Source organism: Cyprinodon variegatus, unplaced genomic scaffold (genome assembly GCF_000732505.1).
Source record: "Cyprinodon variegatus isolate N-32 unplaced genomic scaffold, C_variegatus-1.0 Scaffold34, whole genome shotgun sequence".
NCBI lineage: Eukaryota > Metazoa > Chordata > Actinopteri > Cyprinodontiformes > Cyprinodontidae > Cyprinodon > Cyprinodon variegatus.
In genome coordinates this window covers 215329-243322 of record NW_015150487.1, presented here as the reverse complement: position 1 = coordinate 243322, position 27994 = coordinate 215329, and the positions used below count along the sequence as shown (strand labels likewise).

Genomic DNA, 27994 nt, shown 5'->3' with positions numbered 1-27994 from the left:
ACTTTGGGAGGTAATTAGGATTTTTTTTTATAGAAACAGAAAAATCCAGTTCACATTTTTCTTATGTTAGAAATGAAAAACAGAAACTACAACTTCATTGTAATTGAAATCAAAGTATAAAAAGAAGCCTTATGTCTGACCACAGTATTTGTCAAAGAGAATAATGCTACTGCTTTGTAGATGTTATTTATTTTTAATTTTGTGTGCAGACATATGCTCGTCTGTTCAGCCGTATAGGAGAACGGATCCGGGTGCCAGACTACTTCTTGCCAAACCTCTGAGGCACAGCCATACTCCAGATCTGACCAGGTGCAGCCTCCCAGTCCCGGGGTTGGATCTGATCCTCCAACACTACCTGTCCTTTGGAGCTGCGGCCAAACCTGTGTGGGATCAGCAGCAATAAGAAAGTCAACACTTGTAATTTAAGTCGTTATAAAGTGGGCTAATCAATGTTTTTATTTTTTAAATTTTTTTTTAATCAAGATTTCTGAAGAAAAAAACTGTATAAACAGTATAATCCTTGAGTTTTTTTTAAGATTAGCTTCACAATTTAAATCAACTTTGCGTAAGAACCTTGTTCTGTAGTGTTATATTCATTAGCAAAAAACAATTTGTAAAATAAAAATGAACTTTTTTTATAATAAAAAATTTAAGTTAGACAAGAGAATTAAGTGTAAGATTCAATCTACCGTAATCTGAAAAAGCTTGTCTTAAAAAAGATAAAAGCTTAATTGCTTTGAAACTAAGTGTAAATCAAAACCTGCAGTTATGAAGCAATGTGCGTTTTCTTTCAGACCCTAATTATATCCCATTATATGCAATAAACAGAACCAATTTCAAATTGCTGTTACATAAGAAGAAAAAAACTACCCTGCAGCCAACAATTTCAAAATGATTTCCAACCTTTTGAGGCCAATACTAGTGTGATAGGCAGAAATTATCCTTTTTAAAACATGGTAATTTCTCTGCTTACTGCTATTTGAAAATACAGATATAGTGATGTTGGAATGGTGAATAAATAACTTGTGTTTATAATGACATGGAAAATGGGTTTCAGTATCTCTTCTAGCTTTATTTCAAGAAAATGTTTGCAACAGAATAACATATAAGCTTGCAGCAATCTGTAGTTTAAATCTGGTAAAAATGGAAATGCTATAAGGTGCAAACCATCATACTAACTGACCTCTGTGGCTGATGGAGGACAGATTCCCTGGTTTCTCTCTGGAATTCCAGCAGCAGGGCTCTCAGCACTGAGGCCAGCAGGCGATCATCAAGACTGTTGTCTCTGCTCTCAATCTCCTGAAGCAAACAACATACATTTGTATTCAGAGAAACGTATGTTTTTGAAAATTTAAAGTCTGACTTGAGAAAAGACCCTTTCAGGAAAACCCCTGTAAAGTTGTTGCAATAGTATAAGCTGCTGTGGTGTTGCATGGAAAAGAGTGCTTCGTAAAATCTAAATGAGTTCTATGATTTATCCCCTCTTTTTCAATAAAAGGCTAATTTCATATTAGAATTCTAGACCACATGAAGCGACAGACTGGGAACACATTGGCATGACTTCTGTCTGAGAGGCTTTTAATCACTTTAATGTGACAGACAGTCTGTGCTTAACTCGGACAGAGTACTGTGACATAATCTGTGGCCATGAGTTCTTTCTGCACTCAACTTTGTTCATTTGAAGATACCAGAATAATTCTCCACTTAACAGAAATGACATTCTGTTAAGTGGAGTTGCCTTATTCTGCATGAGACAGTAGAATAAACAGGTTAGATAGTTTACGCCTCTGATATGTTGTCTCACCAGCCCTTTCAAGCGGTTCGCCATGCTCTCCTCTGAGCTCCCAGGCAGCATGTCATTTTTTTCTCCTCCGCCTTGGATGTGAAGAGCCTGACTGACTCCAGCCATTGCCAGAATCAAAGCCAGAAGAGTTACTGCTGCAGCTGTCTCCATATTCTGAAGCTGAAGAGAAGGTCCAACTGATTCGAACAGGAGCCAAATGGTGGCTATTTGAGGAAATGTCTGTACTCCTCAGATTGGAATCTTGCAAAGCAAAAAAACAGGTTACTCTTATTGTGATTTGGTTTCCTACCTTTGTGGCTTCTTGGTACAATTGATGGGTCGTAGCTTTTCCCCTGGTTTATATATGCCATTAACCCCATGGCTGGAAATCCCTGGAGACTTGGCAAAATATGCTACGTTAACAGAGGATTTGATGGAGGAAACTTATAAGACATTAATGACTGAGAGCCAGGGGGAATTATTAAGTCCTCAGGGTGGTAAAACACAACTCCCAGAGATAAAAAATCAATAAATCCTCACAAATGGAAGCTGATTCATCAGCCTCTCATGTCCTGCAAACAAATACAATATACGTAAAAGAAACGGTTAACAGTGTTTATATGACATGGAAAAGGTGTAAAGTGTGTGCTTTTACTATTTTATTGTGACTTGGAGGTTTTCTATATTCAGTCTTCCACAAAAAAAAGCAAACTCAGGAAACCAGATGGTTTCGCACCAAAGTTTTAGATACAGTCATTACGGACGGAGAGTTATTTATCATTTTATTGAAGCATTTTGGGTGAACTTTTGCTAGACTGGACTTCTTGTTCCGCTAACATCATACACTTTATTAACAGGAATTGGAAAGCATGAATGTATGAACAAATCGATGAATAAAGGAATGAATAAATGACATCCAAAAAAGATCATCATCATTAGCATAACAGAGATCCCAGCCCAACACTATAATCACTAATTATTACTTTTTCTACATACCAATGATAATTTCATTTTATAATCTAATGGGAGAGGGTGGCCCTGACTTTCATAGCTCTATATGCTTTATAGAGCATATATTTCATGCCTTTGTACTTTCATTTTCCTCAGTGTGGGTTTGTGTGTGTTTTCATATAGCTCTTAGTCACTTCCCCACCAACGGATGAGACGTCAACAGATATTACTCATGAAAGTACCTAATGGGCAACAATCCGCTTAAAAAACGCACGGTTCATTCTTTGTCCATTTAAATGCCTTGGCGACTAGGATGACATCTGAGGGGATCAGAGGGGAATTAGCTTTCCTTACCATAATTAGAGCAGAAGCTTTCAGATTTTGAGAAAAAACTAATTTGCTTACTTTGACATTAAATAATAAAAGTAACATCCACATTTAGTGCACCCTGTTTAACTGAAAACTACAGGATATTCAGAAACCAAAGGTATTAGCTTTTTTTTTTTACATCCTCAGGTAAATTTTGACATGCCCAGATCTTGGATAAACATGCAAAGACAAAACCACATTGCTTCAGATTAACCTTTTTACCAGATCATGCTGCAATTATTTTCATGTCTTTAACTATTATTTTCCATTTTTTTAGATTACTCCTGATTAGAAGAATTGACAAAAACCAAGGCATTGAGAATAATATAATACATAGCAACTAAGATCTCAGATAAAAGGCCACTTAGATCACATCACTGTCATGGTCTTAAAAATTGAATGTAAACACCTTAGGAAACAATGATTAAGCTGTTAAACCTCAAGTAGTTTTTAAATGTTAACCAAGTCAGACTCATCAAGTGCTCAGTGGGAATTGCATTTAATTGTATTTACTTTATATTTAACTTATGTGAAACTATTTGTAGAAACAGAACAGATTTTTAACTGAACTAACATTGGTTTCTAAAGGATAACTAATTTCTAAGGATTCTAATTCATTTTTGGTCCCATACATCTAAAGGATACATTACTTTTTACACGTTTGCTTTATTTCGTATTTCTTTCTTTTTTTTTTTCTTTTTTTTTTTACAGTGTCCTGTCTGGCAATGTGGCAATAAGAATAATTGTCTTGATGCCAAAAAGAGCCCAACAGATTTTACTTTCACAAGTGTAGCAGTATGGCAATTGCCATATTGCTCATCTTGTTTCATGCATACAAATTGTTTTATTATAATTATGCAGGGAGTTTTACAGTTTATATGGACACTGCAATGTAAATAGAGCAGAAAAACAGAAGAGGAAAAGGAAAAAATAAAGAGAAAAGATGAAAGAAAGATGAGAAAGGAGACAATGACAAAACATTTTCAGTCTGCTTCATCACCTGTAACGAGATGAAAAAAAAACAGCACAACCGAAAGACATGGTACGAGACATACAATAAATCAACACCTTGAAACTATCGCTAAAGTAATATTATTAAGTCTGACATGTACTCTGTGTTACCTGAAGATACGGTGGGCTTTCTGTATGGAAGTGAATCTCTGAGTACCTGGAGCCAAGCACCTGTAGTTGTTTGTGAGGGTGAACTTGTGCATGTAAAGTTTATCCATAGAAAAAATGCTCAATAGTGGTTGTGGAGAGCCGGAGAGGCACACCCCCCAGAGCACTGAGTCCAGCGCCGGGAGACCCAAAGCCACAGGCGCCCAAAGGGACCCCAAGAGCGAAGGCACCAAGGAGGGGCCAGCCCCGGAAATCGGACCCCCACCAAGGGAGGAGAGACAGCCCCCAAGAAGCCCCCCAGCCACCGCCATGCCGGCGCCCCGGGGAGCCGCGGAGGCAAGTCTGCGGGCTCCGCCAGCAGCCGGCCACCCTGAAGTAGGGCCGGGCAAAGAACACCGGCCCCACCACGGCACCGACCGAAACGTATTTTGATTTTGAATAATTATCTCAAATTTCATGTTACTCAAAGCAATAGCTTAATCTAAAATATGAGGTAAGTATTCTGCTAAAACTTGTCTATTAATGATAAACCAGTAGACAAATATTTTAAATGCTACCAACCTTCGTTTTGATATCCTCTCCCAGATTTCTGCTCTGAAACAATCAATTGGCACATTCTTGATATTTATGGTTTGGTTTCTACGCTAACATGGAGCGTTAACTTGTGGTTTTATCCATCTGCAACATCCTAAAATTCAGAGAGAGATTGGGAAAGCATTTTGGTTATTCTGCTCATGTGACCTGGAATACTTTCCAAACTGAACAAACATTGTCTGTACTTAGTTCATTTCAAATGTTTAATCCCATTTTAAATATAAGGCCTCCACAAAACAGTGATAGTCACTAAGAATTCTAAAGGTGTGAAACTGCAATAGTTATATTAGTCCTATAGTAGTGCTATATCTATACTTTGCTGATGTTTAATCAGTATTGCATTTCAGCACTTCCCCATGCATATTTAATAAACTGTATTTCATTTGTGAACTATTATTTCTTTTTTCTATCGATTTGAGGTTGTTGACCTTCTGGCCAAGTCACCCTTAAGAAAAGATACAATCGGGCTCTGTGGGTTGTTTTTGCTTGGTTAGATAATAGTTAAATAAATAAGTTGTTACATTTTGTCTAAATAATTGCACTAAATCTGAATTTACTTGTTTGTACTTTGTGTGCATTCTATTCTCTTTCGCTATTTTTCCACCATCTTCTGCTGTGTTAACAGAGGTGTCAAGTAATGAAGTACAAATACTTTGTTACTGTACTTAAGTACACTTTTTAGGTATCTATACTTTACTCTATTACTTATTTTTCTTCCTACTTCTACTCATTACATTTTCACACAAGTATCTGTACTTTCTATTCCTTATATTTGTAAAACAAACGTTACTCGTTACTCTTGGCTTCAGTTTAAGTTTATAAGTACTTATTTCACGTCATGTGTGCCATCCAATGCAGATCATTGGCGCCATCCACATCTAGTGAAAAACTAGTGTCATTGGAGTCATATAATGCAAACACTCGAGGTTCAAACACTCGTTATCTATTCATCAAATTTGTGCTGACGCCAAAGGAAATCATCAGAAGCAAGCAGGTGTTCTTCAAACTGCAAATGTGAATTGTCTGTACCATGCTACAATGTCAGGTTCAGAAAAAGATGTTGAAATGTCTGAAAGGTCGGACACAGGCGAGAGCGTATCGGGAGATGGAGACCAACAAGACCTCCCTCATCCTTGGCCCTATCTCAAAGAGTTTTTAGAAATAGTCTAAAAATTTAGCTTTAATTCATATAGTGGCATCTGGCTGTTTATTTACAGGTTACCGTATACTTTTATACTTTAAGTAGTTTTAGGAGCACATACTTTTTTTTACTTTTACTTGAGTTAAGAGGTCAAGTTGATACTTTTACAAGAGTGGTTTTAAACAGCAGTATCTATACTTCTACTTAAGTAAAAAATGTGTACTTTTGACACCATTGTGTGTTAATGAGCTGCAGCCTTTTTTTTTTTATTATTAATTTTGTACAATTGAAGATAAAGAGTATCTACAGATGACACATTTCGCAAACCAGTTGTCTTTATTTACAATGTTGAACCATTACAGCCAAACAAAAATAAATAAAAGAACATTAAATGGCGATAAAAATGACCACAGTTACAGACTTCAGAAGAGCAGTGGGACCTTCATGCAAAAAACACAAACGATTGTCCAGCAATACCTAAAAATCCAAACTCTCTTCATGCTTTAAAATCAGGTTACTGATTCCAACAAATCCAGAAAAAATGTTTGTCCTCCAATTGCTGCTCTTTTAGAAAACAAGGAAATCCTCTTTGTGTTGCTTCAGTGTCTGAAGGATGTTGTCCACCTGTGTCCAACAGATTTCTCATCTAATGAGCAGTAGCCTTGCGTTTGTAAGCAGCAGCTCTCCATCTGCCACGTTTACAATAAGGCACATGTTTGAAATGAGAAAAATCAGTGCTGATATTCTTCAAGTTCCTGTAAATTCATGTCAGTAGGCATCAACAAGACAGATTAGATTATATAAATTAGAAAATGACTTTATTTGCTGCACAACCCAAAAACTGCCTGATGAAAAATATGATGGATTCTTTACAGCAAAAAAAGTCACTCTAAAATATTAAAGAAGTACTCTAGACATTCTGCTTTTGTCAAAATAATTATGTATGCAGTTATCCGAAGAAAAAAAAGAAAGCCTTTTTTAAAATATTGTTTACACTGCAAAACCTATTTAAAAATGAGTACAAATTACTCAAAATAAGTGTATTTACCCTTAATTTGAGTAGGTAAATAAGATGTAGTGCAAATAGAAAGATTTTTTTACCCTTTAAATATGATACTTAAATATTATGCACTTGAAATAAGAGACAGTAGATGTTTCTTATTTTAAAAGTAATTTACTGTAATATATTGGCAATATGTCTCAATTACCCAATTTAAGAAAAAATGCCTTTATTTTAAGAGAAATGTACTGACTTTGATTCAGTTTTTGCAGTGTACCTTTTTGACCCATTTGATTTCATGCAAACATATATTTACACATTTTTATAACTAAAAAAATCTAAAACAAAACAGTGACACAGAGTTATTCTTTAATCAGGTTACAGCAAAAAAAAAGTGAGCATGTAGCTGCATTTCAAATTAAAATCTAAACAATTTATTTCAGTAACTGAATCTGAGAGGAACATCTTCATTTAATAGATTCATTACATATAAAGGGCTCATTTCAAGTTTTTTACCAGCTTAAAGCAAGACATTGTAATTAAAACTGATTAAAAAAAAGGTAAAATATTAAGAAGGGTGGGACTATAGACCTGAACTGTCAGGACCCAGAGATGCACTGTCAGGACCCAGAGATGCACTGTCAGGACGGCACTGTGAGGTCTCCTGTGCTGTTGGAACCGGAAGTTTATTCGAAGACTTTCAAAGTAAAAGCAAAGTTGATTTTAATTTGGTCTATAAAACATTTTCTAAACGACAATGGAGGTTGGCTGTCCTAAGAAGATTTTCGCTAAAATGCTCCTATGCTCAGTTTAACACTATCACAAACACAGCAAACACATGCTGCACGCTATTCCCAAAGGCTTCAAATATAACTTCTGGAATAAACTCTCAGTAATGAAAGTGCAGGAGGCCCCATTTTGCAGGTCTGCATCAAGGGTCCTGACAGTGCAGGTCTGCAGCCAGACTCTTCTAAAAATATATCTCACTCTGTACTTTAGCTATGATGCTGATGAAGATTCTCAGTCATCCAGGTCATAGTCATTCCGTAAAAGTAAAAAAAAAATCCCCTGGACTTGGTTTCCAAGATTTGAAGATGTTTCGCCACCTCTCCAAGAAGCTTTCTCAATTCAAATGAATTGAATTGAGAAAGCTTCCTGGATCGGTGGCAAAATGTCTTCAAATCTTGGAAATCAAGTCCAGTGGATTTTTTTATTTATTTTTTATTTTTTTACTTTAACGGAATTTAGATATGATCCACTTTTTTAACTGGATTTCTGAAATAAATTCCTCTTATAATGTTATTCTAATGTACTGGGATGCACCTGTATTACTGTTTCAAGTAGCCAGAAAAATGCAATTTGTTTTCTATTACTAACAAAACAATTATTCCCAGGCATTCTTTTCATTAAAAAGCTATTTTTCTTTCTCATTCTCTAGTCCCAGTAGTTAAGGCAAAAAGTAGTCTTTCTCATGTGGCATCTGCATCAATCTGCATGTCTGTTGGCATCTAATATTGTCCTGTATGTTTGTGCATTCATGAGTGTCTTTGATTTTCCAGTCCTCTTTTGATCTGCCAGTCAAAACTGCTGACAGACAGCGAAGCGTCAACGCTCCCTTGTGTAGGCTGTAAAACATACTGAGCAGCTAGGCTTGTTCTAATCTTGTTGCGAGCCTGCGATGCCCGCTGTCAAACTGTGAAATAGTGGATGCACAGTGTAAACAGAATATCTGAGGCCAAGATGTTAATGAGCTGCAGTTTGAAGAATGCAGATCTGCCCAAAAGCCACCATTTGCATGTTCTGACATCCACATAATCTTATGATCCCAGTCGTGGTGCATTTTCTTTTTTTCTTTTGAAATCAGTTAGTTATAAAGCAAAGAAAGAATGAGTGTCAGACACAGTGATTCAAATTCTTCAAAGTTACAAGGTCCCATCACTCCAGTGTGTGGCCCATTCCTTTTTCTGGACGCTTTCAGACTTCTCAGTTTGGAACTGTGGCCGAAGCTCCCGAGGAATCTTCACTGCATGGTACTGGGGAAGTTTGTCTTTGTAGGTTGCGCGTCTGAAGAAGCCACACTGTCCACACAGGAAGGGGAGTACATTAAAAGAAGATGCGGAGAAGATATAAAGAAAAAAAGAACAATGAAAATGTTGTTACTGATTTACATATTCAGATTTCAAGGCTCCTGTATCAAATGTCAAGGTATAGTGGAGGATGTTATTTTTCTCGGTGGATCATCAAAGTAAGTGGTCCTCCTAATTGTCAATCATTCTGGTGATATGTTTATGTAAGGCTGTCTGACGTGCTCCTCCCCATTTTGACTTACCAGTGGTGATTCTGACATAGTGGAAAAATTGTTAATCTGCTTTTGGAAACTAAGCTTGTATGAGCGATGCAAACAGCAACTTTTACACAGAGCGTGCAGAAGGAGAAATGGGTTTGTGCATGCTCTTGCACGCCTTTAATAGGCTTTCCCTCTCGAGAGCAGGAGAGGGCAGGTCTTTTCAAAAATTCATGAAAATCCTCCACTATACATTTAATCATACCTAGATGAAGCCACTTGACCTGTAGTCAAAAAAAGATCCACGCCAGTACCTGCCATGCCCTCTGTTTTAAAGCATTATGAGCCTAATATAAAGAAGCGAGTCATTTAAAATCTATCAAACACACATCTCGTAAAAAAAAAAAGAATGAAAACACACAGCATTTGTATGTCATATTCATCCTGGCAATTTTTTTCTTTTTGTTTTTTGTAAACTAAACATGGTTTAAAAAATGTATGTTCATTTTTTTCATGAAATGTCTTGTCTCCACACACTGATGCCAGAATGAACAGGTGCAGGTCATTAACCAGCGAGAGGTTCCGCACACAGCACAGCAGGCAGCTCAAAGCCCTGAAGCAGAGACAACTGGATGATGTTCAACAAGCGCCAATTAAGCTGCAATCCTTAATAAAGGAAGCATTTCACATGCTAAAATCCACATTCTGATTTGGATTGATCTAATAGGAGAAAGTGGAATACAAGTTCTGAGGACTGTTTCAAAGGGGATTTGTTATTGTTAGTTATACTCTTTGCTGCATTAATACCTGCAAGGGTAAGAATCACGTCACTCTGTGACAGCACTCTGTCTCTGTTTCATGCTGTTATGTACAATGCTTGGAGTGGGCTAAGCAGCAAACGATGACAAGTTTTACCACTTGGAGAGAGAGGAGGAGGGGAGAGCAGGCCAGATGGAAATAGAATTAATATTATAGCTCTGATGCCTGCTTCTCCGCCTCCGAGGGCTGCACCCCCAAATGGGCGCGGTAGTACTCCGTCTCATAATGCGGGCGCCGCTCACTGCGTTTGAAGAAACCGCACTGAGGCATCAGATCACCACATCGGCGGAGATGGAGAAACAGAAAAATGAGGACAGGTTCAAAGAAAGGATGATACAAAAAAAAAAGTAGAAAGGAGAGAAAGCAGAAGAACTATAATTCTAAAAGAGAGAATGTGAATAAAAAGGCTGGATGAACATAAAAAAAGGCTAAATGAATGAATCTAACATTCCAGAATATTTAATTGGTGCATCTCGATAAACTATGTTGACATTCAAATATTTTTATGTGTTTTAGATATTAATTTTCAATTAAAATGCAAAATTACCTTTCATCTTAAATAAGCATTTTGGAGCTCATGCACAGCTTCTTCTTTCCAGACTAGTAGCTTCTAACACTGCCTCTAGTTTAGCAGTGGCTTGACACAGGAAATGCATGTCCTGGATAGGTCTGTGTGTCTGGTCTGCTAAAAGAGCTCTGGCTCTATTTGCATGTCCTAGCATGTGATCCTCACCAAAACTCTTAGGCATTATATATTAAAGCATTTTGTTTGTTTTTTTACTGCCACATATGTACTGTCCACTTAACTTTCTAATAAGATGCTTTTATCCAGCAAAAAGATAAGCAAGAAACCTATCAGAAATAATGCAATGTAATGAGCTGACCCTTAACTAAAACATGTGTTAATGAGTGAGTTAATGTACAAAATTTAGATTTCCAGTAAAGCTCACTATGGGGATACACTTTTTGCTGTTTAATCAGTTATTTTCTATTATTTGTTTTGGATATATGACCTGAACTTTAGTTGCTTTTAGTGATTTATCTGAAAATAAAAAATAGAAGTAGGACAATCCATACTATAAAGAGGTCTACACAGCTGCTCAGAGTAAAATGCATGAGATAAAGACATCCTGTAGGTTACCTTCCACAATAAGCAGACAAGGAGAGTCAGCAGCAGGATGCCTGCCAAAATGGCTACCAGAATTATCCACCAGGGGATCAAGTACTGGTCTGCAAGTCCAAGCTCAGGGTAGATCATTACTGGGATCTGGTGGGTAGGAGAGAGTAAAATGTGCAATTAATGCGATGTATAATTTTCTTTTAGATTTCTTATGTGTTGTGTGCTTTAATGTCTTTGAGGTTCACTTTACCGGCTCACTGTACCCAAATATTAAAGATTTCAGATTTTCATTTGTTCAAATATATATTATGATCATTTATACTTTTCTTGTTAGTGGTGAGTTGAGTACCTGTACAGATGCATCCCTGAGGACCAGGTGTTTGATGCTGGACTTCACAGTGATGTTGGCTCTGATCAACAGCTCCAAAGCACTAACTGTTGGAAAATCCTGGGAGACAGAGATAGTGTCCAAACTTTAAAAGTTAAAAAAACAATTCTAATTGTTCAAATGTGGAAGTTTTTTGGTTGAAATTTGCACACGCTTTACTTAAAGGGACATAAAGACTTCAGATGAACCCATTACACTATATTCCCTATCATTTTTTTATTAGTAATCTGTACCTCACTCTCCAGGGTAATTAAATGAAAATACAGTTACAGCCATGCAAGTATTGGCCTACTAAGCACTGATCGATAAAAGCACTTGACAATTAATTCCTCCTCTAAAGATAAAGGACTGGATTTTTTTTTGTTTTATATATTCTTTTTACCTCTATGAAACTGCTCTTCCACAGCCTGGCATGGATCTTGAGGACAGTCTGGCCAGTAAAGCTGTGGAGTGGACACTGAAACAGCACACAGCGGGCCGAGCCTAGGAGGCAATCCTAAGGAGCAAAACGAGAGCTGAACACTCTGCAGTGGATTATTCATCTAACACAAAAACCACAAACAACTTCCTTTATATTTTAAGTATTAAAATTCCACTTCTGTTTAGTTTTCTTAGTGTATTTGTAATAATTAGCCTCCATTTCTTGTCCCTACCAGTTTTATTGACTTGCGCCTCTCTGAAGCTGCGACTGCAGGTGTGGTGCGTTCATCACTGTCTTTTGTCACTACTAGATATTTCTCCTCTGGGTGTGAACGTCGACTTCTACCCACCTGTAAATAGTCCAAGTGTTAAAAAAAACATTAAGATTTGAAAAATTTGATGCAAGCATTGGTTAGAGAACAGCTGACTGAGCCTAAAGTGCCACTTACCACCTGATCAGCAGCTGAGGAGCTCAGTTTTAGAGGATTTATAGCCTCAGAAGGACTACAGTAAGTTTCTGGTTGGTCCTCAAACTTCAGGCTTGCAGGATATAATAGCCACTTCCCATTGGCCAACTCACTTGGCCACATAATGTTGAGGAAGGCAGACCCTAGAGTCTGGAGAGCTTTTCCAGGATTGGAAATCTGAAAACATAAAATAATTGCAAGGTTTCCTTTTTGCAGATATTTTTGTTTGGTTTTTTGTTTTAATTCAATAAGTATCTGCATTTCTAACCTCCCTAACGGATTAGAATTGTATTAATAATCACAAAAACAACAACTCATCACAGCCCTTGCTCACAGCCCCTCCCTCACCACAAGCTCTATATCCACAGGGCTGCCGATGTCCTCCAGGCTGGTCATGGCGCTCTCCCCCTTCACCATCCCGCTGAAGAACAGTTGGTGAGGACGAGCCAGTCTGATGCAAAAGAATGTTCACATCAGCACTTTGGTAAGCAGGTGTGCATAAAATCCTACCTCTTTAACAGCTGCTAACATCAGCGTATATTATTGTAAACACAAAGTGGGGGATAATTTTGAAGATTAAGACAAAGTATGCATATTTTTCACTTTTTTGGAAATTAATCTGTAAAACCCTCTTGCCACCTTTTCTCTAATATACCTAAATCAAATGTGTTGCAACTACCTGCTTTCAAATATTAACAAATGTCTGTAAACTTTACAATATTTAAACTACTTTATGACCTTCAAGCCAAAGAACATTTTTTTATATATGAAACTGTTTCCTCACCCACTGACAGACAGGGGGAGCTCTATCACAACTTTAGCATAAGCTGTGACAGGATCCAGATCAAGTTGCTCACTGATCCTGCAGAGAGTAAAACAAACAAGTCAGAATAAGAAATATTCTTCTTAAATAGACACAAGTATTTACCCTTTAAACCCTGGTTGTTTCACAGTGGGTAATAGAGGCTTACGTTGCCAGTTGGAGATCTGCTGTCAGCTCAGTGGTCTCTGTGGTAATGTTTGATGTGCTCAGGTTGATGGTGAATATTAGCTGGAATAAAACGGAGAATATTATAAATCTAGATATGAATTCATTCTTTAGTAAGACAGGCAGAGGTTTCTGTCTTTTCTGACATTCTATACTGGTAATAATAGATGTGTTTTTTTTGTTTTGTTTTTTGTTTTTTTATAAAATTGTTCTACACTGCAGCATATTCCGATGATTGGACAAAAGAAACAGGTTTTTACCTTTGCATTTCGTTTGACAGGGTTTCCAAGATCACATTCAACTAGGGAGCCGTTCTGATTGGCTTGACATATCATCTATGGTTAGACGGAACATCGAAGACTTAGAGTCAGAGAAGATACTCAACATTACATTGCATGGGGATAACTATAAATGTTACTTTCAGACATTACCTGTGGTGGGACCCTGGAGCCAGCATAAGGTAACGCGTCTGGAAGGGAGATAAACAGTTGGGAAGCATGAGCATCATCACCATCCTCCTCAGGGTTCAGAGGGTCTGAAGGCATGTTGGTGACGGTGATCTCCAGCACCACCAGTCGCTGATCAGACAGAGAAAACACCTGCACGCCATCATCATCTCTGTATGAAGACAAAGTAAAACTTGGATCAACTTCTTGGAACAGTTTTAAAGGTTTAAAGCTACATTTAAAAGGCTTAAAATTAGCAGATTAAACAAGCTTTGGAAAGTATAGCAACATGAGGCTAATACTGAGGTAGATTTTGATTTGCAGATGCATCATTGAACTTTTCCTGTTCGCAGAATAATTTACTTTGGCAGAGGGGTGAAGAAGTCAGAGCTGAGGGGTTTGGTTCCAAACTGGTAGCTCAGCTTCAGATTGCTCTGACAGATTTTGTCGCTGCCGCATCCTTGTCGCAGGAAGTTCACCTGAGATAAAAAGCAAACAAAAAAAAAGAATGCAACTTGTAGAAACTCGTTTCTTATTCAAGTTTTTCCCTAAAAGCTTTATTACAACCTTTTTTTCCACATACCTCAGTATGTAACGTGTTAGATGGAGAGATATTGAGTACAGGTGGTAGCTTTTGCGCTTTCTTCGCAGAGTGCCTGCGCGGTGGCACAGGCTTGATTGTGTGAGTAATTGCCAATGAAATGGGACGCAATTTGTCACGAATGCTTTCCTGCTTGGACAGGAAACAAACATGACCAAGAATATTTAGTCGAAAATATGAATATGTTTTTTAGTATATTGACTGCAAGAATAAAAAAATAAAGGGGTTGTTATTAGTGACTAACATGCAGCTGGAAGATGGCTGTGGTGCAGGCAGTATGGCGCTGACGATGAAGCTCCACCTCTTCTGTCTGTGTGTACTCAGGGTCCAGAGAGCTGCGTCCCAGGAAGTCGACACGGTGAGGGAGACCCAGCTTTCTGCGCTCCATGTCTGCTTCAAACTGAACCACTAGGGCTTAGAAATGCAAAAAGAAATAAGAAAAGGTGTAAAACGTTAAATAATCCAGCAAAACTAATTCAGAACAACCAATATATAGATGTCTACCTTTTTTACTATTTTAATGCCGTTACACCTATAATAAGTAGAGGTGGGCTAATCGATCCCCTCTGGGGCACACGTCATGCTGTGCGCTAATTTTGTTTTTATTGTGTTAAGATTTTGTTTAGAATTGCTTTGAAAGATTTTTTTTATTAATTTTGCTTTGTTGTTTGGTAATAATAAAGTAAAAAAACAGGTCAACAAGTTCATGACACATCAAGATTGAATATAATCGCGCAACTCTAATATGAAGAAAGGTTTCTAATTCGCCATAGTATATTTGATAAGGTATAAAAAGATATGTGAAACAATAAAAAGCTGAATGTGTTGATTATACTTACTAATATGAGGTGAGTAGTGATGAGGATGTGCAGTGAACATAAAGCAGGCCTGAACCTCGACACTAAAAGGAAGTTAAAGTTAAATATTGTTAAATATTGCCAGAAGGTTTTTTTTTCAGCAACATAGCCTTCAGCTTATTAATAAGTCATCATAGAAGGTTTTCACATTATACGTTCCTACCAGAATCCCTCTCTCCCCTTGCAGTTCTTCTGCTCCAAATCAATATATTGAGGGTCGATTGTAACATCTCTCGTTACTTGGATGACTGGACGAGACCTTCAGGACACAGAAACAGAACAGTAAGATGCATCGAGTTGCAGTAAATCAAGTATATCTGGTTAAATGTCCTTTTTGAGTAGTTGCCAGCACAACCACATACATTTTGATTAAAAACAAATGCATAAAACAGTCACTAAGTAATTAAAGATTTGACCTTTGAATTCATTTTAGGGGTTTGCTGGAAAAATGACTGTAAGGATGTAATTTCAATAATTGTTTTTCTGTTACCTGAAGAGAACAACTGAGTCATTAAGAGAACCGACAACCACATCTGGATAGTGGTTCTCATCAATATCCAGACCTCCTGAGATGGAGTATCCAAAACGTTTCACATCAAAGTCATGGCCATCCAGAACCTAAAGTGATATAGATTATATTTACAAAGAGCTTCACTTTCCTTCATTTATACTTTAAAACTTTCCTTCGAAAAAACTCACCTGAGCCGGTTTTGTCTCAATTCCAGTCTCCAAGCCTCTGTAGATAAAAACTTTCCCATCTCCATCAAATGGAGCCCCCACTGCAATATCTGAAAATATTAGAAAAAGTTTATTTAAACTATAAGTTCCTAAAGCCCAATTAATAAGGTCAATTTAACCTGTTAAAAGCAGCAAAAAAGTTGCAAACACAGAAACATTTGGATACAGAAACGTTAGGCTCAGTATATACATTAAAAGCAACTTGTTTTTAAAGCTATATGGGATTTCTAATTGAAATTCACAATTAACACATAGGCTAAGAAAATAAAAAACAACGTTGCTCACACCTCCATATCCATCCTGATCAAGATCACCGATATTGCTGACTGTCATCCCAAACATGGAATCATATGTCCCGTTCAGGCGGATCGGTCTGGCCTGATCAGTCCAGTGACCAAAGGGGTTTAGATACACATAAACAGCCCCTCCAATCTCTGCTTTACGGTCAAAAAAGTTAGGAGCCCCAACAATCACATCTGTCCACCTAAAAGCAGAAACAGAAGCAGTTGATCACATATTGAAACGATTCTGCCCTTTACTTAAGAAATTAGCCATGATCAAATGAAACAAATTCACTAAATCCTTTCTCTGTGAGCCGTTTGTTAAGAATACAGACTTTGAAGCAGTTTTGGATATTTCTTCTGTCATGTATTAAAAAGCTTTTTTTTAAACATTTAAATACACAAATGATAAATAAAGAAAGTTATGCCATTACCATAGAAAAATGATGAAATTATTTATTATTTTCAATTGTTATCTATGTATATACTATTATCTAAGATGCTTTTAATGTCCAGCTAGCTAGGGTTTCAAAACCCCATACCTGAACCAGCAAATAATGTTGCACAGTGCTTAGTATTTCATTGTTAAAAAAAACAGAAACATATAGTAAATTGTCATCAGAGGTGTTCTTCGCAATGTTAAAAAGCTGTAAGGAGTGAGACCAGCAATGAAACCAGAGCTTCCATTGACCCGTTAAAAGTCAGTCTTCAGTCAGTTTAGGTTGACAACAATGTGTTTGCAGTTTGAGTATACTAGTTCTACTTTTAGATAAATCATTTTGTTCTCTGTTGTTTGGTTCTCTGGTTGCGATTATTTTTCTCGTTGGGGTTTTTGTGAATATTCTTTAAATGTTCACTAACATACCTCGAAGTCCTTCACAAACCAACTTTATTTAGACTTTATATAACTTACAAACAAGTGGCTATTGAAGGTATATTGTTGCATTAAACGTTTTTGTGGTGTATTTGAGTAATGCAGGCTGGGAAATTGTTTAAACCATAATTTTAGGACGTTATTTCTAGAGTTCTCTGATAATAATTTAGCTTTTTATGATTTCATATTTTGCTTTGGGTCAGTTTATTCTCTAAAGTACCAATAAAACTAACAGGTATGATTGATTTTTCTCTTATATATCAAGTATCTCTAATAATATTCCACAGTTAATTATAAATTGTCTTTTCCTCACCCATCATTGTTGAGATCAGCAGTGGCAACAGAATATCCAAAGGAGGATGCAAGCTCCTCCCCCCAGAAGATGTGCTGTGGCACAAGTCGGTGCACATTGTCCGTCTTCAGCAGCACAACAGCCCCTGTGTGATTGGCACGTGGTGCGCCAGTCACAAAAGTCAGCTCCTCTTGGTTCATTATACCCTTTGCTGAGTCTACAGAAAACCCTGGTGTAAGAAGAGAAAGAAGGATGAGAAGAAGAAAAGATAGAAAGATAGCAGAGCCGGTTTTGGATGTTAGTATTGGCTGTAATGTTTAGCAGCTTAGCTCTTCTCTGTGGGAATGATCTGTTTGTCTTCTTGCTAATGAAATGTGTAACTTAAGTGACTATTGATTTTATGCCAAAGCCATGATGTGTTTAAATGTCCTGTGTGGTGTATTTGTGTCTGCTAGTAAAAGCACACTGGCTTGGGGAGAAAGAGATGCTTGAGGTCCTGGTCTGATGAGACTGATGACGCTGCAGCTCTGCATCAGACTGCTGGAGTATGTAAATAAGGAGGAGGTGCATTAACCAGATTTATTGCCAAATAAATCTCCTCCATCTTCATTCATGCTCTATGTTGGCTAATGTGTGCAGGAATGTTAAAACACTTGAATATAAATCAAGTGACCCAAAGCCGTTGCAGTGGTTCATTTACTTCCTTAAAATATGGTGTTAGTATTCCTTTATTAAGCTGTAACAGAAATTGCAATTCATTCAGAATCTTTTACTGAAATTTGTGCATTTTTACAATCCAAGAAGCATGCAGAGTGTTGTTATAAAAAGGTTAATCTATTGGAACACACAGGACACTTGTTAGCTCTATGTAAACATGCAAAAAAAAGACTAGGGGGACACAAATAAGAGCGACTCCAGGGTGGCAGGTGTGGAATTTAACATTGTGGCTCCTCTAAAACCAACAAATGGAGACGGGGTGTTACTTTTTCAGCAAACGGAGGCTTTTGAGATGCGTACCACCAAGCAGCTTACACTATAAGCTTTATTTAGAAGTAAAAGTAGCATGAAACTATTTAGCAGTAGCAACACTACTAAAATGGGTGTTGTTCTTATAGTTTCACCATATGATCATGAAATAAAATATTTTAGATAAGTATGATTTGATTCAATGTTGCATTTTTATCCAAACATCTGCAATTATCCTATAGGTTCTTTCATATTTTTGTCCTTGCTTTTCAAATTTCTTCATATCTAAATTAAACAAAAGTTAATTTCTTTATATTTATTTATCTTTAAAAGCATTTTTAAATGAATTGAATACAAAGTGACATGAAATAACCTGATAGAGAGTAGTAACATTTTAATGTTTGTCAAATACAAAACTATAACATCTGCATATAAATTCACAATCAAAAGCTTAATATCTCCAACCAGTCTAATATCAAAACTGGCTCTTTTAAAATAGCTTGCTATCTTTTTTCTCATTTCTATGGGCACCATTTTGGTTTGGCCTTGAGGCATTTACAAAGGATGTTTGCCTAACACCACTATGGATGGATATATATATATATTATTTATTTATTTATTTTTTGCTGTTAATCATATGTGACCTCATTGTGGTAAAATACATAAATCCACATTTATTTCAGAACAATGGTATAAATGTTAGCAAGCATGCATATGAGTGTGTCATATCTTTTTGCAGGATCAATGGGAGCATGTGACTGATAAATGAGGGCTAAAAGGTCATGAGGGAATTAGCGTTGTCAAGGAGATAGCTCAACATTGCAAAGGTAGGCAGGGGGTAAGAAGAATGTGAATGGAAGGAGATTTAATGTAGATCCACACAATAAATAACTGAAAATCAACACTAAATGTAACCCCTTCCTCTTAACAGGTGACTACACATGGTTTTAGTTTGTTTGTTAAAGATGTTCTTTAAAAAAGTCAGTAATCAGAAGCGTAAAGGAAGCTGGTGATTCTTGTTAACCCAAAGATTGTATTTTTTTCCCATCACACAATACAAACATGTAATTACTCCTCTGATTAGAAGGCATTGAAATTCTGCAAAATACTGGCCTAGTGCAACATAAAAATTAATGGCAGTTCCATTGCTCATACAACTAATCCCTGAACGTATGCAAGAAAGTCTTTCTAAAACATCTACCCCCTTCTACAACCACTGTATTGTTGTGTGGCATGAAATGCTTTTTATTTTAAATATTAATAGTTTTTTTAAAAATACTTTAATGTCCTTCAACGAATTATCGTGGCATTGGCCAGATGAATAATTCTCTGATAAATTAGCTTTATTGATCATACTGTAATTCCACACCTACATAATGATATAATATATAATATCTTCCAAAAGTGTTAATACACACTAACCTTTTTCACATTGATTTACTCTACAACTACCAACTCCCATATATTTGATGATTTTATGTGATAGACCAACACACCATTAATAATCTACAGACAAAGACACATCTCCTGATATTTCTGTGTTAATATTTTCTACTTAGTGTATTTTATGTATTTTACAAGTAAATTTCTAAAGTTTTCTATGTATTTTTAATGGGTTTCTGTGTATTATGTGTCCATTCAAAGCAAGGAGTTACCACAAAATTTTAATATTGTTTCATAATGACTTTAAAGAATACAGCATAACTGGGAAGTGGGGGATAAAGCTTAAACTCTTTCATTTAAAATACAATTCTGAGGAGTTTCTTAAATAGTTTAAACTGACATTGAGGGAGTTCTCCTCTCCTCTGTTGCTACAAGCATGCTTACAGTGGTGTGAGGGATTGCTGAAGAGTCAATAAGTTGATGCAATCAGCTGCTTATCCTTAATAGAAAACTTTAAACCAATCAGTCTGTATGATCTGGTTGAATTGTAAAGTGCCTTGAGATGACATGTGTTGTGAATTGGCACTATATAAACAAAGTGAATTGAGTTTATTTTTACCTAAACCAGTCTGTTATAGCTCTGACTTAATGTCTAGGGTTTGTTGTTTTTTTCTGGATATTTTACCCACTTTCTTAGGACAGGTGTTCTTTTTAAAAATGTTATTTCTACGCTGACCAGGTTTTCTGGTCCTGTTAAAGAAAATAATTTCCAAAGCATGATGCAGCCTCTGTATCATGGTTGGTATGATGCATCTAGCTTCCCATACAAGGCTTTTATTTCCTCATAACAAAACCTAATGTTACAGTTCTTTCTTCCATTTTTTTAAATTGTTTTACCTAATTTGGTGTAGCTATATTTATATTCCTGCCCCCGTTTCACTATCCACCAGTTTCCAAACCTAGATATAACTCTCTTAAACTCTTCCAGATTTACCACTGGGTTCATGGCTTCGTCTCTGATCAGTGACTTCTTGGCCAGTATCACCGGCAAAAATAATGTAATAAAGTCTTACTGTTCAACCATGCAAGTGTTTGTATTGGTCTATCACCCGGAATACATCACACTACTTTAATGCTTTGCAAATAAATTAAATTATGGCTATGGCTAAAAAGATAAAAAGCTATATGTTACAGTACCTGTAATGGAATTTAAATCAGAAAAATGTCTGTACATGCATGCTCACTGTTGGTTGTTAGGTTAAACTCTTGAACACAGTTTTGTTAATTGGAAGTCTCAACATCAACAGAAAACCCACCACCAAGATGCTCTGGAAAGTTTTACTCAAACAGACTCAGACGAAAGATCTAAAACAGTAAAGACGCTGGACAAAACAGACAAACATCCTAGTGCTACTATAAATAAAGAGACAACCTTCTTTTTGACTAAAAGATAAGCTGTTGATAAAAAAAAAAAAAAAAACATGAAAGCAACACTGTGTAATTTTTAACCACTGGGGGCGCTAATCTGTAACTTCTAGGTTTAGCTCCCCTTAAAGCAACTAATAACACTGCACTGTTGCAGTCAAAGTGTCTCCCTGTTTTGGAATCTAGTAGTAGATCACCAGACCTCGTTGGGTCAGCAGACTGAGAAGACTTGTGTCTACAAGTAACTCAAGATTAAACCCTGCATCAGACAACCAAAAATAAGTCTGATCAGGGCAGCTAAGCATGGGCTGATTTAGACAGGGGCCAACAGGGGGCTAGTGCCCCTGTTAAATTGGTCCTGGTTCTTGTTATGACCCCTCTTCTGAAAAGATGTGCTGTTATATAGATAAGATATTTCTTTGAATAAGCATATTGACATGTAAGACAATTTTCCAATAGAATAGAATTATTTACTTTTATTATGAGAAAAAAAATCTGCTAAATGCATTCCTTTGATAGATCATCTTATCCCCATATTTATATGAAGGGAAAATACACTTATTTCAGAAAGTCTTTTATCTATTTTTAGATCAGTTTTTTTTTGTAATCTTATACCAAATCAATTTCTGACAGAAGAAATCCAAAGTGATTCATTCCTTGGACTAATTGAACATTTTACCATTACCATTTATTTAATTAATTATTTAGAAATGACAGTCAGCTTTGCGCTTCGGCCATACTAATATCCACTGATCTCACATCTGTTAGATCAGGGGTCTGCAATGCAATTTGGCTTTTGGTCTTACTAAATATATTAAACAAAGCGCTCTTGCTTTTTTTTTTTTTTTAATTGTATGTTTTTTATTATATTGGTTATTATTACTTGTTCAATGCACCCATGAAAAAAGCCCCTGGTCAATTTATTATCACCACTGAAGCTCTAATTCATGACTCATTCAATGATGATCCAACCCTCTCAAGTTACATTGGAAAGTTTTTGCGAACAGAAGCTTGCATAGAGCACCGATTCAATGCAAGTGTTCCTAAAAAAATTATTTAATAATGTCAGTACTTTGCTCAAAATTTACACAGTGCTGCTTTAATAACTGTGTAAGGAAAGGGTATTCAAATACATTTATCAAAGATTACAGAAAAAGAAAGTTTCTCTTTATTATGGTATAAAAACTACTAAAAACCTACATCCCAAATGCTAAAGACAAAGACGGAGACTACATCCACTACAACTCCAACCTAAACCAAAGCACAACACTCCACTCCTACAAACCTAGGTAGCTATGATGAGCTACGTCCTGAAACGGTGTGGAAGGCTCCAGAGTTTTGTGCACCAGTGTATCTTCAACAGCGCTAGCCATGAACAAGAGCCCTATGTGGCCCAAAAAAAAGGAGAAGAAAGGCAAAGGAAAGAAAGAAAAAGGGATGCGTGTGGGGGGGTGATGGGGTGGTGGAATGGTGAGGGAGGAAAAGAGAAGGGCAGTGCAGGTGAGAAAGCCTGTGATTGATTGGTGCTTTGTTTTTGCGGCTTAGCAGCATTTTTGCCTGCAAAACCACAGAGTTCGTGTAGGAAAGATGACGTTTTTGGCTCAGACTGCATCCCAACTGCTTAAAAATGTGTCATGTTTTGTCTCCAGCCTCATGAGGAGGGTGGAACAAGGAATGAGGGTAGCACTGTCGTACTGAAGCTGGAGTATAACAATATTTCCCTTGTTTTCACAGGAAAAGCAATAATCACTGGCATCAAAAGAATTCATCTCAGACTACAGTCAGCTTCAGGCATTTTTGACATGTCCACCCACTATGAGAAAGTCTTCATAGAAAGATATTGAGTCATATTTTGGGTTTTATGAGTCACAGGCTCAGTCAGAAATAATCCCCAGGGAATGGGAGTGACACTAAAACAAGTTTATCCTCTTCCAGCAAGGGGTGGTTGAACTACAGCTACTGTTCTTGTGTTTATTCAGGTTACAGTCTGAGCCCCACGTCAGCCTCACACGGCCCTCTCCTTGTCTCCTGTGCCCAGGGGCAGCAGTGAGCATGGAGGGCGAATCCTACCCATATAACTGTGGTAGGGCACTGGGATGAGACGTGCATTGAAATCCTTGTTATCTGCCACCTCGTATGGGCCATCGTCATAGAAACCAAGTTCGAGCGCAGTCTGGTTGAGGAGCTCGACTCGCATCTCGCCTGGAAGGGAAACAGGTGAAGGCACAGCAGAGCAACAAGAAAAACCTTTCAAGCCTGCTGGTGAAAAAGAAAGAACAACCCATTTGAACTCACGGATTTTTTTACAGATTTAAGTTTTTGATGCAGCTACATTGTTTTCATATGTCAGAACCTGCTAAAGACTAAATTAAATAAGTAATTAAGAAAATAAAATCATCAGAGGGTGTCCTTTCTTTTTACCACATGCAGAATATATAGAATAACCATTTACATGAATTGTCTTAAAAAAGCTTACAACTATTAAACTGTTTACACAAATATCTGTGTATTCCGAACGGATTCTATGTGATCAGACAATACAAGGTTGTATTTTACTGCATCATCTGAATAAATTTGTAAAATACTTTCAAACTGTATTCAAAATAAAAAGAAAAAATTTGCATGAATGTGTATTCACCTAATTTTACTTTAAAAATAGAAATAAAAATGTAACATAAGCAGTAAACAGTATCTATCTGTGGGTCACATCACAGGAGCAAAAAATACAATTACTACAACAACAAATGTTTGGAATTGTACATCCACACACATGTAACTTACTGCTGATTATCCTAATTTGATTTCCTCTACTTTTCTCTGAGATTTCCAAAATATTTGCTGTTAAAATATTTATCAATATTTTCTCATAGAAACATACATTACTCAAAATGGAATGGTAATTTCTAATGAGGTCTGTCTGTTCATCTACGGGGATTTCTTTTTTTTTCTTTTTTTTTTTTTTTGTGGCAGCAGAGATCTCTGTAGACCAGCAAAACCTGTAGAGAAGATTTTTTTTCTGTGGTATTATTTTATGAGATACTGTGGGGAATATGATGCGTTTTAAAACATCTGCACCCTTTGGCCTACTATAGAGCCAACAAAGGCTATATTCGGTGCATAGTAAAAAGAAAAAAAAAAAGCTAAAAGCTTTTAGAAATACTTTAAAGACAGTGTAAAAAGGTTCAGCTTGACAATTATTTAAATAAAATTGTGAATTATTTTTCAAGAGAGCTGGTTCTAGCAGCAGCTCACATCATCTTCCCATCAGCATAAAATAAGTGCTAAGCTATAAAAATAAGACAAAAACCCTAATTATGTTACTGAGAAATCAGAAAATAACTTAACATTTAAAAAAAAAATATCCGGTGAAAAAATTTGAGGCATCAAACAAGGCCGGGGAAAAATGCTCAAAATTATTTGCTATTTTATATCTCCTAAAAAGTAGCTTTTACTTAGAGTAAACCTCAGTGAAAAAAACAACAACAAAAAACAATAAAAAATAAAAATAATAATAAAAAAATAATAATATAAAAATTTAAAAAAACTCATTGGACATGAGGTCTATTTTGGCCTTCTTGTTTGTTTGCCTATAGTTGAAGTTTCTAGTTGTAAATATTGGTTTGTTTAAAGGTATAGTGGAGGATGTTATTTTCCTAGGTGGATCATCTAAATAAGTGGCCCTCCTAATTGTCAATCATTCTGGTCATATATCTTTACGTAAGGCTGTCCTAGGTGCTCGTCCCAGTTTTTCACTTACTGATGGTGAGTCTGACATAGTGGAAAAATTGGTGTTCCCTCTTGGGAGCGGGTACAGGGTTGTGGAAAGTGGAGAGGGCGGGTCTTTTTCAAAAATTCACGAAAAATCCTCCACTTTACCTGTAATGTAAATGCTCTCCTAAAGTTCTTGTTAAATTATTAGTTCCTTTCTAAATAAAAAGGTCAAACTTATAAGTTGTTACTGGTATTCTTTTTTAGCATTAGACATTTCTAAACTTGGTTTAATTTTCAAATGTAAAAGATAAACAAAATCAAAGGTTTTTCATGTTTTACCATTGTTTGACTTTCTGCAAACAAAGTTTTCTTTAACTTCCGTACACTTTGTTTGTTTTGTAGTGCAATTTGAGGATCTTTGTTGTGAATGTAGCCTATACAAATAACTAGATATCGATTTAGTCCCCTCGTTTAAAGTTTATATTTCATTTTAGATTAACTTAGTAATAGCAATGAGTACCGGTATTAAACACTGTCTCTGTGATTTTTTTTTTTTATATCCGACTGAAACTAATCAATTTAACTCATTATCCTATTAGATAAATCCAAGAGCTTAATTAGATTTATGGTCTGCCACTGTTTGTGTTCAATCAGTAGATTGGTCCATAAATCATGAGCCCTGATCTGCAGTCAGTAGAATGTTAATTAAAATATTTACATTGATCGTTTTTCTTTCTTAGATTACAATAAAAAATGTTTACTTGATTATAAGAATCTCTGTATATTTTCATCATATACAACAAAAAATAATAATTTCCAAACCATTTCCATAAAGTTGGAGATGCTTTGTAAAATATGATCAATTTGGAAAAATTGGTAAAAACCAAAAAGCTGCCTCAACACATTACCTTTCCAGTTGTAGGTTCCTGGAGCGCCGAACAAGATGTACTTTCTATCTGGAGTGAAATTGACAGAGAGGCCCTGCTGACAGAAACCGAACTGCTCGTGTCCCTGAGGTCGGCCCTGACAGAACTTCCATTCTCCTCCATCCAGTTCATCTCGCTTTGTCAGGTCATCGCTGAGAACATAGCAACGTCCGATGGGATCCCGAGTTTCAGAAGGTTGTCTGACTCGTTGTCTTAGCTCATACAGGTGAGCACAGACCTGTGAGAAACATGTGGTATATGTTGTTTCAGTCAGTAGGGTTAGCTAAAAAAAATGAATACTTTTCTTTTTGTTACTTTATATTAAACAAATATGTAGAATACTTACCACCACTTTGCCTCCAATTCCCTGACTTTTGACTGAAACACCCAACCATTGATTGTCTTTGTTCTCTCTGTCAAGGTTTACTGAGTAAATACAGAGAAGGACATTTCAGCATCGGTCTACGTTAATGGTTTCCACACTGTAAGTTTATTTCTATTGGACCCAGACTGAGCCGAAAACCGTTTTTGGCAAAAACACACATGAATTCAATCAATCTTAAGCTGCAATTAGGTGGCAATTTAAAAAGGCTTCCTATTCAAAAGTGTACTTTTAATGATATCATGCAGCCACAAATATGACATTATTATGATAGTCAAGAAGACTAAATACATTAGATTTCAACCTTGCAATACATTGAGCCTCAACAAATATTTGTAACATAAAAATCACAAAGGATTTGTTAGTCGTCTCAGTGAGTTGGACATAATTCATCAGATGTCTTGCCTTTAGGACTGTGTCAGTATGTGCAGGCAATTGATCTTCACTGCCGCTGATGTGAAAACTTCATATGATAATAATCAAAAAGACGCAGATGAAGGGAACAATGGAAATATGCAGGTAAAAACAATGTATGTTAATCTTAACCAAAGTCATCAGAGCAAAATGTTGCTGTTGCAGCCAAAAGTCCCATTTAAACTTAGCACAGGGAGCGTCATGATACAGATAACACAATTGGAGCACTAGCAGCAGAGACTGAGGAGCAGCGTAGTCACATACAACCAGAGACAGAAATTAAGAAAACATCAGAAATACCAAATGTAGCATTGTATTTACTGAGAAAAAAAAATAATTATGTTCTCTGGTACATATTTTGTTGTTTTGTGTTCATGCTCAAAGGAAATGCAACAATTTCCATGAAGTTTGTGCACACAAATTCTAACTTAGAGTAAAAAGATATGAGTAATTAGCATTGCATCTATTTAATAGTATATCAGACTGTTAGCTGGTTACTAAATGCTTTCTTTCAGTTTCTGCAGCAGCTGTTGCTCATTTAAGAGGGTAAGCACTAGAAGGTTTGACTTGCATTCCAACAGATAATACAGTAGTAGCCATTCAAAATGTTCCTACTTTCCTTGATGGGCCCTTGGCTGGTCCCCTTTGATTCCTTTTTAAATATCAATATTTGTGCTCAAATATTCTTCCTGTCATGATTTGTGGACATTAAGGTCTAAATAGAAGTGTCACCTCCAGGTCAGACCCTGTAATTCAGTGAAAGGTGGAGTCAGAGTAAAAAATATACAAGAGAGGATCGCTGAAGTGGCTGGAAGTTGGAGGGGATTTTGCTGGGAGTTGGAGGGAAGTTGGCTGATTTGCCTGGCGTTTGACTGAGAAGGGCCATTTTGAAAGGCTGCCACTGTAAAACTAATTTTGTACAACCTCCTAATTTTGGCAAAATAAAAGCATATAAAATTCCCATAGATCACGTAATAATAATTAATTTATTGGATTAATTTTCTAAGCCAAACGCTCAAACTCACTGTCTCCGTCGATATCGACCCTCTCACAGTCGTACTCTTCTGGTGTGATCGGACAACGAAAAAGGGCTCCAGGTCGACTTCCCCTCAGCTGCCCCTGCCCTGCAGCCTGAGGTGCTCCCACCAAGATCCTAAAAAAAGAAGAATTTTTCATGTTTTATGGCATATTCCATTTTCTTATAGAACGGTAATCTTTATTCAAACCCAACTAATCTTAGGTCTTCTTATTTTCA

At 36.6% G+C, this 27994-nt stretch overlaps 2 protein-coding genes across 4 annotated transcripts in view; both read right to left on the bottom strand.

Moving 5' to 3' along the window:
• Positions 1–18: 18 nt before the first annotated feature.
• On the bottom strand, positions 19–2081 carry npff (neuropeptide FF-amide peptide precursor). Its single transcript, XM_015402690.1, has 3 exons — positions 1805–2081; positions 1184–1299; positions 19–380 (listed from the first exon to the last, which is right to left on the bottom strand). The coding sequence occupies exons 1-3, from the start codon at positions 1952–1954 to the stop codon at positions 260–262; spliced, it is 387 nt and encodes a 128-aa protein (XP_015258176.1). The 5' UTR covers positions 1955–2081; the 3' UTR covers positions 19–259.
• A 6024-nt stretch (positions 2082–8105) lies between these two features.
• The window catches only part of itga7 (integrin subunit alpha 7), a 42636-nt gene continuing 22747 nt past the window's right edge, over positions 8106–27994 (bottom strand). The window contains exons 2-26 of one of the 3 annotated variants that reach the window (XR_001482168.1): positions 27765–27892; positions 26290–26369; positions 25926–26181; positions 23377–23508; positions 17554–17761; positions 16373–16569; positions 16047–16135; positions 15838–15965; positions 15511–15606; positions 15330–15391; positions 14735–14904; positions 14473–14619; positions 14253–14368; positions 13875–14061; positions 13704–13778; positions 13427–13506; positions 13240–13317; positions 12804–12906; positions 12438–12632; positions 12222–12338; positions 11951–12064; positions 11530–11628; positions 11202–11327; positions 10157–10321; positions 8888–9035 (exon numbers count right to left, since the gene is read on the bottom strand). Coding sequence is in view for 2 of the 3 variants with exons in the window: in XM_015402773.1 (XP_015258259.1) it covers positions 8880–9035; positions 11202–11327; positions 11530–11628; positions 11951–12064; positions 12222–12338; positions 12438–12632; positions 12804–12906; positions 13240–13317; positions 13427–13506; positions 13704–13778; positions 13875–14061; positions 14253–14368; positions 14473–14619; positions 14735–14904; positions 15330–15391; positions 15511–15606; positions 15838–15965; positions 16047–16135; positions 16373–16569; positions 17554–17761; positions 23377–23508; positions 25926–26181; positions 26290–26369; positions 27765–27892 (3139 nt within the window). In the remaining variant the exon portion in view is untranslated. Of the gene's footprint in view, positions 9036–10156; positions 10322–11201; positions 11328–11529; positions 11629–11950; positions 12065–12221; positions 12339–12437; positions 12633–12803; positions 12907–13239; positions 13318–13426; positions 13507–13703; positions 13779–13874; positions 14062–14252; positions 14369–14472; positions 14620–14734; positions 14905–15329; positions 15392–15510; positions 15607–15837; positions 15966–16046; positions 16136–16372; positions 16570–17553; positions 17762–22591; positions 22691–23376; positions 23509–25925; positions 26182–26289; positions 26370–27764; positions 27893–27994 lie in introns of all 3 variants that reach the window. The other 2 variants (XM_015402773.1, XM_015402783.1) reach the window with 2 other exon arrangements.

Bases quoted from the DNA above. Each gene is read 5' to 3' on its own strand.
- npff (XM_015402690.1), bottom strand. From the start codon at position 1,954: ATGGAGACAGCTGCAGCAGTAACTCTTCTGGCTTTGATTCTGGCAATG. The intron at 1,300-1,804 runs GTGAGACAACAT...TGTTTGCTTCAG, and splicing joins CGAACCGCTTGAAAGGGCTG to GAGATTGAGAGCAGAGACAA. The intron at 381-1,183 runs GTCAGTTAGTAT...GATCCCACACAG, and splicing joins GTCCTCCATCAGCCACAGAG to GTTTGGCCGCAGCTCCAAAG.